Raw genomic sequence first — 14,786 nt, 5'->3', positions numbered from 1 at the left:
ATTGGCACATTTGGCTTGACTACACCCCTCATGGTAGTGCTGTCATTTGGCTTGACTACACCCCTCATGGTAGTGCTGTCACATTTGGCTTGACTACACTCCTCATGGTAGCGCTGTCACAATTGGCTTGACTACACCACTCATGGTAGCGCTGTCACATTTGGCTTGACTACACCCCCCATGGTAGCGCTGTCACATTTGGCTTGACTACACCCCTCATGGTAGCGCTGTCACAATTGGCTTGACTACACCCCCCATGGTAGCGCTGTCACATTTGGCTTGACTACACCCCTCATGGTAGCGCTGACGTTGACCATGTGCTGACCACAGCTTCACTGGCTGGCAACACAAAGTGACACTCTAATCTCTGGGCCAAGGAACTCAATTGCCCTGCCGCATGGTTTATGATGTTGCGCAGCTTGAAATTGATGACAGATTTATCAGACAGTTCAAGAAACATGTCAAACAACTAAGACATACAGTTTGGTTTATGATGTTGCGCAGCTTGAAATTGATGACAGATTTATCAGACAGCTCAAGAAACATGTCAAACAAACTTAAGACATACAGTTGTAAAAGTCAGGAGACCAAAAAATGCTTGCATGATGACCAAAACATTTTATTGTTCCGTAATATAATACACAAGTTGTACTGCAGTAACATGAATATGATAATGGAAAAGCAAATCTTCCCCCACACATACATTGTCTCCAGCCTATGTGGACAAACTTTGCATATACCAGTTATACAGAGAAAACATTTCAAACGCCCACCCACCCTACCCATCTAGCATCAAAGTAGTTTCTTCCTTTCATCTATAATCTTGTAAAGGTCATCAGCTTCCTCCTGCGTCTTGACCCTGAGCAGCATGGGGACGGGAGTTTTCTCCTCCTCCCCCTTGCTGTCTATGGCTGGGTTGGGAACACACACAACAACGACATTGTTTTTACCCTGCCTGGTCACAGGCATGCTGGAGCTAAGCATTACATTCAGCAGGATGTTGCCTGGGGAAAGTCAGTGGAAGAATAGAAAGAAAATTACTCTCAACTTAAATACCCCACCCACCCATGGTGTAAAATCCCCTAGGTCCCCCCCCCCCCCCACAAGATGTAAAAATAATGTCCACTGACCTAAGTTTGTGTCTGCCCTGACCAACACCTGGGTTTTCCTCTCAGCTACAGGCTTAAGGTGCAGGTGTCCAACTCCCCTGTCCACCCACTTGCCATCCTTCTGGTGATACAGCTTACATCTAAACAGACAAGATTCCATTGGACTGTCTACTACACATACAAGATTTCATTGGACTGTCTACTACACATACAAGATTTCATTGGACTGTCTACTACACATACAAGATTTCATTGGACTGTCTACTACACATACAAGATTCCATTGGACTGTCTACTACACAGACAAGATTCCATTTGGACTGCTGTCTACTACACAGACAAGATTCCATTTGGACTGCTGTCTACTACACAGACAAGATTCCATTTGGACTGCTGTCTACTACACAGACAAGATTCCATTGGACTGTCTACTACACAGACGAGATTTACCAACAAGGGTAAACATTAGGCTGTCTCATAACTTTGTTTCAAATACATGACAAACATTTAGCATTCATTTTTTTCAAAGTATCCAAGCAGATTTCACAAAATGAAACTAATTTAAGCAAATATATTTGAAATGACGACAAAAGGCTTAAAAATGACAATGTGACATCATTACAGTGGCAGTGATTTTAACAAGTAAGTAATGTGACAACCCAGAGAAAGTGAATGTTATGTCACCTTATTGATTTTAAAAAGTAAGTAATGTGACAACCCAGAGAAAGTGAATGTTATGTCACCTTATTGATTTTAACAAGTAAGTAATGTGACAACCCAGAGAAAGTGAATGTTATGTCACCTTATGGAATGGAGCGCTCCCTCTTCCACAATTTCTTTGACCTCTGGTTTGGGGGGAACATACTCGTCATCGTCTGCGGACAAAAATAAAATCCTAGAGCTCATTAGCGTTATTGAAAGCTAGTGTTTTAATTTTTTTTAAATATGATCCACCCCACCTAACAAAACAAACCTTTGGTGTCACCATCCTGTGATGAGCCTGCTCCCTAACAAAACAAACCTTTGGTGTCACCATCCTGTGATGAGCCTGCCCCCTAACAAAACAAACCTTTGGTGTCACCATCCTGTGATGAGCCTGCCCCCTAACAAAACAAACCTTTGGTGTCACCATCCTGTGATGAGCCTGCCCCCTAACAAAACAAACCTTTGGTGTCACCATCCTGTGATGAGCCTGCCCCCCAACAAAACAAACCTTTGGTGTCACCATCCTGTGATGAGCCTGCCCCCTAACAAAACAAACCTTTGGTGTCACCATCCTGTGATGAGCCTGCCCCTAATGAAGCTGTAGCGCCAGAGCTTGCTGTAGATGTGAAAGAAAATCCTGAAGACTGAGATGACAGCCCAAAAGAAAATGCTGGTTTGTTATTGGGAACTGTTTCTGTTTTCTGGCCAGATTTCAAATCATTCTGGGCCGCTTGGCCACTTGCTGGTGATAAAACAAGAACATGGTTGAAGAGTACAAGCAGTCATGCTAGGCCTCAATTTTTTTCAACAACAGTAGGCAGGGAGGCCTTTAAAAAAAAAATAATAGAAGCAATTAAGTAGTAGATATATAGCAGTAATAAGGCATTAAAAAATTTGGAAAAAAGAAAACTTACCTGGAGCAAAAGAAAAACCTTTACAAGCCTCTGATGCAGCCAAACCAAAAGAGAACTTAGCTCCTTTCTCTTCTGAGGATGCTGAGCCAAAAGAGAATTTAGCTCCTTTCTCTTCTGAGGACGCTGAGCCAAAAGAGAATTTAGCTCCTTTCTCTTCTGGTTGGCTGGTGCCACTGCCAGTGGGATCTCTTGTTACCTCCTTCCTGCCAACTGCACTGGGCGACTTCTCAATGCTAGACAAATAAACCTCATAGTCTTTAAAAATTGGACTGAGAATAATGTACGGGTTCTCTTCCACGTGCTGTTTAATCCAAGCCAGGACACTTTCATTGAGTGACTTGAGAAAGCTGAGATAGGAGGAAGATTCCTTAGAGTCTACACTTTGAGTGCCATTGATGGAGGAAGCAGCAGCAAAAGATGGGACTTGACCAGCAACATTTGGGGCAGACTTGCCTCCCAGACCAGCAAAGCCTGAAAAGGCAGCAGGCTTCTGGAACAGACATGTCACGACATGGAACAAAATGTGACAATAATCAATACTTTTTTAAACTTATTTTACTCTTGTCATGGTAATTATGGCCGCAGAAAAAGAAGATACCTGGTATTCCATTTTTTACCAATGATTCAACATGTTATTTCAACAACACAAACTTGTTATTTTTGCATTTTATTCAAGGAGAACTATCTACTTTTAACAATGGATGATTTGTGTGAGATGTAAACTTGCCTTTTGTTTTGCCCTAATCACTGAGAATATTGAGCAGAACATATGTTTAGAAAAACTTTATATACTATTGTGTCAACACTCAAACTTGTTATGTCTTAAAGAAAATTATAGTCTTACTAAACTCATTTCACTGATTTGAAAAAAATTATAGTTATAGTCTTAAACTAATTTCACTGATTTTTAAAAATTCATCAGGGGAAAAAAATCCTTAAAAAAATAACTTGATCGAGAAAAACAGCCAACTAAGCCCGCCCATTTTGCCAGCAGTGTATTTGAATGGGAAGAAATCTAGCAGACGACACATTTCTGCTGAATGTTCAATCTTGTCAAAACAACACTCCTAAAAAACTAACCCTTTGTATCAGTCTTAACATCCTAGCGTTTTAAAACCAAATACATTTTTTCAAAAATCATTTTCTAGGCTATCGATTAATTTTGATAATCAAATGTTATCAAACTAAAGGTGAATAAGTGCAACTTTTAACTGTTTAAGTGATCTACTTCAACAATAATGACAATTACTTGTGGCTGGATACTTTCTAACATTTTACATAACTGCCATTGGTCAAGACTTACGGAGCCATCATCTGCTACAGTCCTGCGCTTTGCTTTCTTCATGACCCTCTGCTGTAGAACATCTTCTGTTGCCTGCTTAAACACGCCAGCCTGTTATGGATACAGACATGACATATACAATAGTGTACATCCTGTTGTGGATACAGACAACATGACATATACAATAGTGTACATCCTGTTGTGGATACAGACAACATGACATATACAATAGTGTACATCCTGTTGTGGATACAGGCAACATGACATATACAATAGTGTACATCCTGTTGTGGATACAGACAACATGACATATACAATAGTGTACATCCTGTTGTGGATACAGGCAACATGACATATACAATAGTGTACATCCTGTTGTGGATACAGGCAACATGACATATACAATAGTGTACATCCTGTTGTGGATACAGACAACATGACATATACAATAGTGTACATCCTGTTGTGGATACAGACATGACATATACAATAGTGTACATCCTGTTGTGGATACAGGCAACATGACATATACAATAGTGTACATCCTGTTGTGGATACAGACAACATGACATATACAATAGTGTACATCCTGTTGTGGATACAGGCAACATGACATACAATAGTGTACATCCTGTTGTGGATACAGACAACATGACATATACAATAGTGTACATCCTGTTGTGGATACAGACAACATGACATATACAATAGTGTACATCCTGTTGTGGATACAGGCAACATGACATATACAATAGTGTACATCCTGTTGTGGATACAGGCAACATGACATATACAATAGTGTACATCCTGTTGTGGATACAGGCAACGTGACATACAATAGTGTACATCCTGTTGTGGATACAGGCAACATGACATATACAATAGTGTACATCCTGTTGTGGATACAGGCAACATGACATACAATAGTGTACATCCTGTTGTGGATACAGGCAACATGACATATACATTAGTGTACATCCTGTTGTGGATACAGACAACATGACATATACAATAGTGTACATCCTGTTGTGGATACAGACAACATGACCTATACAATAGTGTACATCTTGTTGTGGATAGAGAAATGACCTTTGCAATAGTGTACATCTTGTTGTGGATACAGAAATGACCTTTGCAATAGTGTACATCCTGTTATGGATACAGGCAACACAGAAAAATGTGCAAATTAGAAAAATTACAGAAAATAACACACAGATCTCTCGGCAGTTATGAGCTTCACAATGTGTGTGTGTTTATGCTTGCATGTTTAAGTTGGTCTGTGTGTGTATACACAGACATATATATTTTATTCTAATTTATTTTAATTGTTTTCTTTAATTTTCTATAATGCATTGAAACATAAACTGCTACATAAATTGCTAAGTTTTTCCAATCATACATTCAATGATGTTGTTGACTGGAGTTGTATCGACCATAGATGAAGGGTTGTACACAGCAGTTTGTCAAAAAGGGCTGTGTAATCACAGATGATATGACAAAACATGGTTTGCATGACTACGCTTACGCCTACACCCACCCCACTGTCCTCTATAATCGGAGAACCATAGCAGTTTATCATTCTATTTATTTTAGAAAGTGAGGCCACATTATTATTCTATTAAAAAATATACACACATTGAAATAAAATACATCTGCCTGTAAATACATAGGCGCATGCAAAATCAAACCTGCACACAAAAACACACATTACCGTAATTCTCATTGGTGAGCAATCTGTGTGTCATTTTTGTGCACAATTTTTTCATTTGCATGTTTTTCTGTGTACGCACATTTCTCTTTTTGACATTTTCTGTGTGCGCATTTTTCTGTCGCACGTATTTCCGTTGCACTTCTTTCTGGGAACCGGACTTTACTATAGTAAAAAAAGCATTTACCAACCTCTTCTGGCTCCTCTTCCTCATCCCAGTTTCTGTCATTTAAATCTGAGATGGCTCCACGTTTTGACATCTTCAACACTGTATCTGACAGCAGCTAAATGTTACACTGTAAGACCTACTGCAAACATGAAACAATTTGAATGTAAGTCCTACTGCAAACATTAAACAATGTAAGACCTACTGCAAACATTAAACAATGTAAGACCTACTGCAAACATTAAACAATGTAAGACCTAATACAAACATTAAACAATGTCAATGTAAGACCTACTGCAAACATTAAACAATGTAAGACCTACTGCAAACATTAAACAATGTAAGACCTACTGCAAACATTAAACAATGTAAGACCTACTACAAACATTAAACAATGTAAGACCTACTGCAAACATTAAACAATGTAAGACCTACTGCAAACATTAAACAATGTAAGACCTAATACAAACATTAAACAATGTCAATGTAAGACCTACTGCAAACATTAAACAATGTAAGACCTACTGCAAACATTAAACAATGTAAGACCTACTGCAAACATTAAACAATGTAAGACCTAATACAAACATTAAACAATGTAAGACCTACTGCAAACATTAAACAATGTAAGACCTAATACAAACATTAAACAATGTAAGACCTACTGCAAACATTAAACAATGTAAGACCTAATACAAACATTAAACAATGTAAGACCTACTGCAAACATTAAACAATGTAAGACCTAATACAAACATTAAACAATGTAAGACTACTGCAAACATTAAACAATGTAAGACCTACTGCAAACATGAAACAATGTCAATGTAAGACCTACTGCAAACATTAAACAATGTAAGACCTAATACAAACATTAAACAATGTCAATGTAAGACCTACTGCAAACATTAAACAATGTAAGACCTACTGCAAACATTAAACAATGTAAGACCTACTGCAAACATTAAACAACGTAAGACCTACTGCAAACATTAAACAATGTAAGACCTACTGCAAACATTAAACAATGTCAGACCTAATACAAACATTAAACAATGTCAATGTAAGACCTACTGCAAACATTAAACAATGTAAGACCTACTGCAAACATTAAACAATGTAAGACCTAATACAAACATTAAACAATGTAAGACCTACTGCAAACATTAAACAATGTAAGACCTAATACAAACATTAAACAATGTAAGACCTACTGCAAACATTTAACAATGTAAGACCTAATACAAACATTAAACAATGTAAGACCTAATACAAACATTAAACAATGTAAGACCTAATACAAACATTAAACAATGTAAGACCTAATACAAACATTAAACAATGTAAGACCTAATACAAACATTAAACAATGTAAGACCTACTGCAAACATTTAACAATGTAAGACCTAATACAAACATTAAACAATGTAAGACCTAATACAAACATTAAACAATGTAAGACCTAATACAAACATTAAACAATGTAAGACCTAATACAAACATTAAACAATGTAAGACCTAATACAAACATTAAACAATGTAAGACCTAATACAAACATTAAACAATGTCAATGTAGCTTAGACCTAATGATGGTAGCTGCTTACTTTATAAAAACTTCTCTACATCACAATTATAACCTAAAGTAGAAATACATGTGGCTTTAATTCTAAACTTAACTCAAGCCCAGGCTACATGAAAATATAATGGTATTTATCTAGATAGTGTTTATCACATAAATATGTCTCTAAATTTTACGATGTTTTTTTAAACCAAATTTTGTTGTTGTTTTACCTTTTTTATGGCTAGATTTTATCAAAATCGGCCTATTGTTAATATGCTCATTTATAATAAAACTAGCCGTCCCGGCCAGGCCCTGCTCTGGCCTCTGTGAAAAACCTTTCTGTTAAAGACCATCACCTGTGTGTTTAGTAATCATCATAAACCCGGCATTGCCCACCCAAACCACAACCAACCAAAACAACAAAACACAAACATAACGCTAACACAATTACAAATACAAACGAAAACAAAAACCTAACAACAAACCCAACCACAACCACAAACACCAATACAAACACAAAGAAAAAACAAACAAAAAAGCAAACGAAAACAAAAACCTAACAACAAACCCAACCACAAACACCAATACCAACAAAAAAAAATAAACAACGAAAAAGCAAACGAAAACAAACCAAATCCAAACGCAAAACCAACCAAAAACACAAATACAAACCCAAACAAAAAAATCACAAACAAAAACGAAAAAAGAAAGAACAAAAACGAACCAAATCAAAACGAAACCACTAACGCAAACCCACCTAAACACAAAGAAAACACTAACGCGAACATAAACGCCCGGGGCGGAATCACCTGTTTTAGCTTAATGAACAACTATAGTACCCCAACTTATTCATAGTCTTTTGCACTAACTTAAACTAACGCGCCTGTTTCAATTTAATGAACAATTTTAATACTCCAAGCTTATCCGTAAAATACCTACAACATTTGCACTTGATCAATCCCCGCTAATTATGTAATTATTTTTTTTTCCCAACACCAAAACAAAGTAATTAAAAAGTAAATTATTTTCCACAAAATGCAATGGTTTTATAAAGGGGAGTAATTTTGTTTTCCTAATTTATCAAAGGGAAGTAAGTGCTATAGGACTAAATAAAGACATAATTAGAATTTTTGTAAAAGATGATATATTTTTTAAACTTGTGTTTAATGAACATGCCGACAATTATTACTATAATTTGAAAAATGAAAATTATTTCCCAACACTTTCAATAATAATTTTTTAGCTCATAAATTTAGACAAATGCGCACGATAATTTTCTAACACTTAAATTCATCCATGACCAACGACAAACATATGCATTACATACAGAACTGAGCTTTATATATTAGATATAACATTTTAAATAAAATAAGTAATTAAACACAAAAATACTTAAGGAAAAATCAAAAAGGGTAACTGGATTTTTTTTATTTTCAATGTGGATTTTTGTTTCATAGGTACTATTAAAATTGGCTACAGGACATTACCACCCCCTCCCCCCTCCTGACATTTCCCCTCCTGTCAATTACCCCCCTGGGGAATAACCCCCCCCCCCCTTCTAACTCCAACTCTATACCAATATATTACCTTAATCCTAACCTTAAGGCAAAGATGAAAAACCTAAGAATTCACCTCACCCTAAAATAAACCAAAAACCAAACCCAACTCTAGACATTGATTTAAGCCTAACCCTGATCCTAACACTAACCCTAGCCCAAACTCAATCCCTAGCTGAACCTTAAGCTATGACTGAGGGTAATTACTCCGTGGGGTAATGACGGGGGATAATTGACGGGGGGGGGGGGGGGTTAATGCCCTGTTTCCATTAAAACTATCTGTTTTTGAAAATATTTTTAAGAACAGTTTATGGAATCAACAAGGAATGACAATTATAAATATAATATTTTCTGCTGGCCGCTTTAACCTGTAACCTTTAATAACTTTTACAAGAATTTAAGGTTTTTCTATTGATTAGTTGTACCAAAATATCAATAGGGTCTGATAAAGACCCTAGTATATATTAAAGTAGTTTTCCTTTTGGACCTGTCAATCCATCATCCATAGAGCAGCTGAAGTAGAGTTTATCTGTTTCTTGACCACTGCACATGAAGTGATGGTGTGGTTAGCTCTATGCCAAGCTATCTTTACTTTCCCTTGGGTCAGGTACTCATCTGAGCTTGGTGGATGCTGCACGCTGCACAGACAGACTCGTCTGAGATCTGAGCTTAATAATTTGGGGAAAGACGTAATGGGATACCCTATTGTATTTGAGGTTAAGCCGTGGCATAGACCCCAAGCTGGGTGGTTAAAGGGCCAGAGAGATAGGACAGATGAACTTTAGCTTTGCTAGGAAATATTTTTCTTTTACACTACCAAAAATAATGTTAGATTTAATGTGTGGACGTCCACATTGGGCCAACCTCCCCCCCCTCCCCCTGCGTCCGCAAAAGTCAATTTTTTTTTTACACCCCCCCCCCCTAAATCGGTCAACTCCATTTTAGCGTATTTTACTATTTTATTCTCCACTTCTTGTTTACCTCCAGTTGAGCGTATTTTATTATAATAACCGTAACACACCAAAACATTAGGAAAGCACGATTTAGGCCGATTTATTTGTATTGTATTTTTGTTTAAACAAATGAATAAAAATGAATAAAAAAACAAAGAGACTGACTTTGTTTTAGATTTTGATAATTTACTTTTGTCAAAACTTGAGAAAAATCCACCAAATTTAGAATATTGAATGTGCTATGTTCGTATGTCAGTAAGAATTTTCATGGCAATGGGTGAAGTAGGTAAACGGTAAACTAGCTAGGCCAATGCAAAAATTTAATTTCAGTAAAACAATATAATAGTTACATATTTGGATAGGGGCTGTCAATCTGATTACAGATCAGTTTAAATTTTCAAAATCTGACCATAAACAAAAAAGTTATGAATTTTTTTGTCATTAAAAAATAGCAGTTTTTTCAGACAACCGGGGTAGACCCTGAAAGAGGAAAAATACTGGGAGGGTATGGACCAAATTTTAAAGAGTTTTTCACTAAAAGTGGTATTAAAGCAAGCATACTTCATCAATTGATGTCATGTTATGGTATTTTATAGATTTTTGTATGCCGAATCCAATGATGCTATTTTAAAAAGTGTCCTTCGATTACATAATCAACTAATCTCATAGATTATGTAATACCCCCCTTTCTATTTTTTTAAAACATCTAATAATCAATGTGATAAGAAGTCATTGTTTAAATGTAACACTGTTTTAATCTATAATATGACATTTATATATGCTGAAGCTAATGGTAGTATTTAAAATGGTCCAACATTGTTACATAACTATCAAATGTTAAGGTTATGTAATACCACCCTTTGCTCAAAATATACAATTAATTAGTTTTGAAATCACTTTTGCTCATTGTCAGTTAACTTCAAGTTAATAGCCTACTAAAAGAAAATATAACTAATCAAGTTTTACAATACAAAGAGAAGAATGCTATTACAATAGTAAATTTGTGATTATGTAACTTGTTAAAAGATGTTATGTAATCTATGTCCAATACTTTAGGCCTACTCTATTCCAAAATTTAGGCCTATTTCATTATAATTATATTTCTTGTTATTTTGCTATAAAATTAGTCTAGTCACAAATGTGTCTGATCAGAATCAGAGTGTGCTTTATGATAATTACGTAATATTATTACCCATATTAAAACTATTCCTTTTTACAATTTCAATAAAATATTTTTTGGAGGAAATTTTTTTTTTAAAAACTTGCACAAGGTATAGATCTAGTGTAAGTTATAGGTCTATAACATAAATTATATTTAAGCCCAATGTTTATGCTAGTAGTAAGTAGGCTTATGTATTTTTGTAGGTCTACCAGTAGGCCTTTTACAACTAAAAACTTTCTTAAGAAAAAAGCATGTGTTTGAGTGCTTGACTGTGTAGATCTTGTAGATTCTAGAAATTGTGTAAGATTACGGTGTGTGCCTATACAGAGACAGGTGTACCACCACAAGCTTTTGCCTAGATTTTGTTTAATCTGACTAGCCAGATCTTCTGACCAACGAATTTTATTGCCCTATTACATAAACACGACCGCTGGATAGGCTAGTCGGCCAACCCGATGAACGTGTCAGACGAATATTATGTACTTTCAGAGACAAAAGTCTGGCAAGATTTCTTGATCTATGCCCGAGGGTTAGTAACATCAACTCCACAAAGTGAAGGGGGAGGTAGGTGGGGTATGAATCCACCACGAACTGAGTAGGTACCGTACGGGTGTTGTACAACATCAAAGGCGACGACCGTCGGCTCGTCGCGTCACGGACTAGTGGGGGCGGGGTGAGGCTTACGTAGGCTATGGGTGTTACGTTGGGTGTTATACAGAATGCCCACCCACACCCACCCCATCCCTTTTTGGTCAATTTGGCAGGCTAGTATCCTCCACGTTGTTAAGCGTATGTAAGTGTGTAGTGAAAAATAGGGGGACCGGGAAAAAAATTAAAGCCGTTTTTATGAAAAAGAAATGCTCTAATTTTAAATGAAATTAGGGTGCGCGAAACGCAGAATTGTTATAATCGGACAGTAACTTACTCAGTAACCATCTAGATTAATTTTAAAAACAAGATAAATTTGAAACCTGAGCCGTAAATATTAATAACACTTTTTCCCCTTTAAATGGGTAAGGACAAAATTATGAAACATGCCTGTCGGCTTATAGATCTAATCTATATAAAATAGAAATAGCCGTCGAGTCTAACACGGGAACACATGTAGGCCTATCTATCTTTAGAAATTGTTTACAGTATCATCCAATCGGATCGACCGCCTAGCGTCACGTGACCAGGCATTCGGATGTGCCACACGGTGTGTAGATCGACACAGCAGAGCACGCAGTCGGACAGCGGTCGGCGCGTTAATTTTAATTTTTGCTCCATTTTAAAATGTATGGGCGGCTTTATTTGGGGGTATTGTAGAGAAAATCATACATATAAATAAACGTCCAGATTTCAGCAATACAGCGCAGGGTTCAAATTAAAAATCGGTCTATAAATAACCCGGGAAACTTGGTTCAACTTTGCTTTACGATATCTCCGAAAGTATTTAATATATTTTGACGACGAACCCTGCGCTGTATACGTATATATCTAATCTGTATTTCTGCCAAGTTTCACTGTTGTAGTACGTAAACTCGATTCGTGTATAAAAATTTTGTAACGCGTCGTCTTTGTAAAGAGGGCGATTCGAAGCACAGCCGAGCGGTTCAGTCGGCCAGCTGTCGGCGCGTTATGTTTTGATTTTCGGTCCACTTCAAAGTCTATAGACGTCTCTATCTTAGGGCATTATAGTACATATCATACATATTAATAAACGTCCAGATTTCAGCAATACAGCGCAGGGTTCAAATTAAAAATCGGTCTATAAATAACCCTGGAAACTTGGTTCAACTTTGCTGTACGATATCTCCGAAAATATTTAATATATTTTGACGACGAACCCTGCGCTGTATACGTCTACATCTAATCTGTATTTCTGCCAAGTTTCACTGTTGAATGGCGAAAACTCGAAGAGTCTATAGACTCAAAGTAGCACCCCTGTTTTAAAAAGGCGAAAAAGCCTCCCCCCTAATCGGCACGTCGCCGCGGAGGGTAAAAAATGCGATTTAAACGGCGATTTCTTCAACGTTTGAAATCATATTAAAATCAAAATTATACAGTTTAAAAGGTTATTCAATTACGAACAGAATGGTGTATAACATGTTAATATAAACACAATAAAATCATGCAAAAAACAGACTTAAACATGCAGGGGGTAGGGAAAAGCCGATTTGTCCGATTTTCTCGGCAGCGGCATTGGCCTAGCTAGGTAAACATAACTCACAATTGCAAGGCGGTTAAGTTTGTATTGTTACAAGTATTTCCCGGGCCACCAAGATACTATAAATAAACATTTATGAACTTATAATGTCGTTAATGACCCCAAAACTGAGGCCAACACAGTAACTCTAGATCTAGATTTAGATCTAGAGAGTCTAGTTGAATAGATCTAGATCTAGATCCAGTTCTAGATTTCTAGATCTAGAATTCTAGATCTAATCTAGATCTAGATATCTAGATTCTAGATCTAGAATCTAGTCTAGACCTAGTCTAGATCTCTAGTCTCTAGACAGACTAAATCTAGATCTAGACTAGATTAGTCATTAGATCTAGATTCTAGATCTAGACTCTAGATTATTTTAATTTTTTTAGAGTGAATTTTAGAGTCTATGACTAGATCTAGATTCTATAAGTAGATCTATATGATATGAGTATATGACTAGTAGATCTATATGTCTATATTTATATGACTATATGAGTATGAAAGTATGAATGATGATGGCTAGATTAAGTAGATTTAGATCTAGAAAATCGAGAATCTAGAGATCTAGAATCTACATTCTAGATCTACATTATTGTATTTCGAATGAAACTGTTCTATCCAAGAATCTTTAAAGCTTTAATGTCAAATGAAACAACTTTATAAAGATAAAGTGAATATTAGCCTATAAAGTAATAACATGAGTATGAGCATCAAGGTAAAAGAAACTCACCATGGGCAGCGCCATTTTATGACACTCTTCCTTGTGAAGAAAAATTCATGCGCAGTGGCGCACATTCAGGTCTGTAGTAAGATAGGGTCTAGGCCAGACTATGCCGGTAATTTTGAATGCCCAAGGCCTATGAATCTTCTAGATCGGAATCAGTGGCGGATTACGCCGGGGTGGGACTTAGAAGACAGCGACCAGAGCCCCTATTTTTGGGGGCCCCAAATTTGTCTTTACCAATAATAGGCCAAGTACATTTAATTTTCCCATAATTTTGATTCTGTTAGCTCAAAAGAATCAGTGTTTCTTCCAGACTTTTTTCTCCGGGGGGGGGGGGGCACTTGAAATTGTCGGGGGGGGGGGGCGCGGTGGACTTTCTTCGGGGGGGGGGGGGCGGACACTGTTAAAAGTATATATTTTCTATATAAATTATATAAATTTCGTTCGGGGGGGGGGGGGGTAGAGATGCCTGGAGGAAACTCTGAAAAGAATTGTTAAAATGCAAGTTATTTTATTTACACAGGTCAGACAAAATTAGTTGTTCCACACGAAAAAAAAAAAGGCCCCTCCCCCACCTCCTGCGTTAATTGCTGATGTCGTCGCTTTCTCCTCGGACATTGTTTACCTAAAGCGTCACTCCTAAAATAATAGAAATTTTATTTCTAGCACACAAATCGGTGATCAACAGTGTCATATAAAATACAAGTGCGTTAAATTAATGACTATTCCGTCTGATTGATTACACAAAAAAATA

At 36.7% G+C, this 14,786-nt stretch overlaps 1 protein-coding gene across 3 annotated transcripts; it reads right to left on the bottom strand.

Moving 5' to 3' along the window:
• Positions 1 to 598: 598 nt before the first annotated feature.
• LOC131941288 (nuclear pore complex protein Nup50) lies at positions 599 to 14,132 on the bottom strand. Of its 3 annotated transcripts, none has more exons than XM_059300466.1 (8): positions 14,039 to 14,132; positions 5,910 to 6,026; positions 4,032 to 4,121; positions 2,729 to 3,218; positions 2,371 to 2,556; positions 1,912 to 1,984; positions 1,131 to 1,249; positions 599 to 1,004 (listed from the first exon to the last, which is right to left on the bottom strand). In XM_059300466.1, the coding sequence occupies exons 2-8, from the start codon at positions 5,976 to 5,978 to the stop codon at positions 793 to 795; spliced, it is 1,239 nt and encodes a 412-aa protein (XP_059156449.1). In that variant the 5' UTR covers positions 5,979 to 6,026; positions 14,039 to 14,132; the 3' UTR covers positions 599 to 792. The 3 variants fall into 3 exon arrangements, with proteins under 3 accessions (XP_059156449.1, XP_059156451.1, XP_059156450.1); XM_059300468.1 differs by lacking the exon at positions 14,039 to 14,132 and adding an exon at positions 6,706 to 6,721 and having other exon boundaries at positions 5,910 to 6,018; XM_059300467.1 differs by lacking the exon at positions 14,039 to 14,132 and adding an exon at positions 6,163 to 6,186 and having other exon boundaries at positions 5,910 to 6,018.
• Positions 14,133 to 14,786: the final 654 nt, after the last annotated feature.

This window comes from Physella acuta, unplaced genomic scaffold (assembly GCF_028476545.2).
Source record: "Physella acuta isolate Inbredline_101_S28 unplaced genomic scaffold, ASM2847654v3 ptg000355l, whole genome shotgun sequence".
In the NCBI taxonomy this organism is placed as follows: Eukaryota; Metazoa; Mollusca; class Gastropoda; family Physidae; genus Physella; species Physella acuta.
The sequence above is the reverse complement of the archived record's forward strand: the minus strand, read 5'-3'. Positions and strand labels throughout refer to the sequence as shown.

Coding starts and splice junctions, on each gene's coding strand:
- LOC131941288 (XM_059300466.1), bottom strand. CDS start 5,978: ATGTCAAAACGTGGAGCCATCTCAGATTTAAATGACAGAAACTGGGAT. Junction 2,557..2,728: donor AGGTTTTTCTTTTGCTCCAG/GTAAGTTTTCTT, acceptor TTTTATCACCAG/CAAGTGGCCAAGCGGCCCAG. Junction 1,985..2,370: donor ACAGGATGGTGACACCAAAG/GTTTGTTTTGTT, acceptor TTTTGTCCGCAG/ACGATGACGAGTATGTTCCC.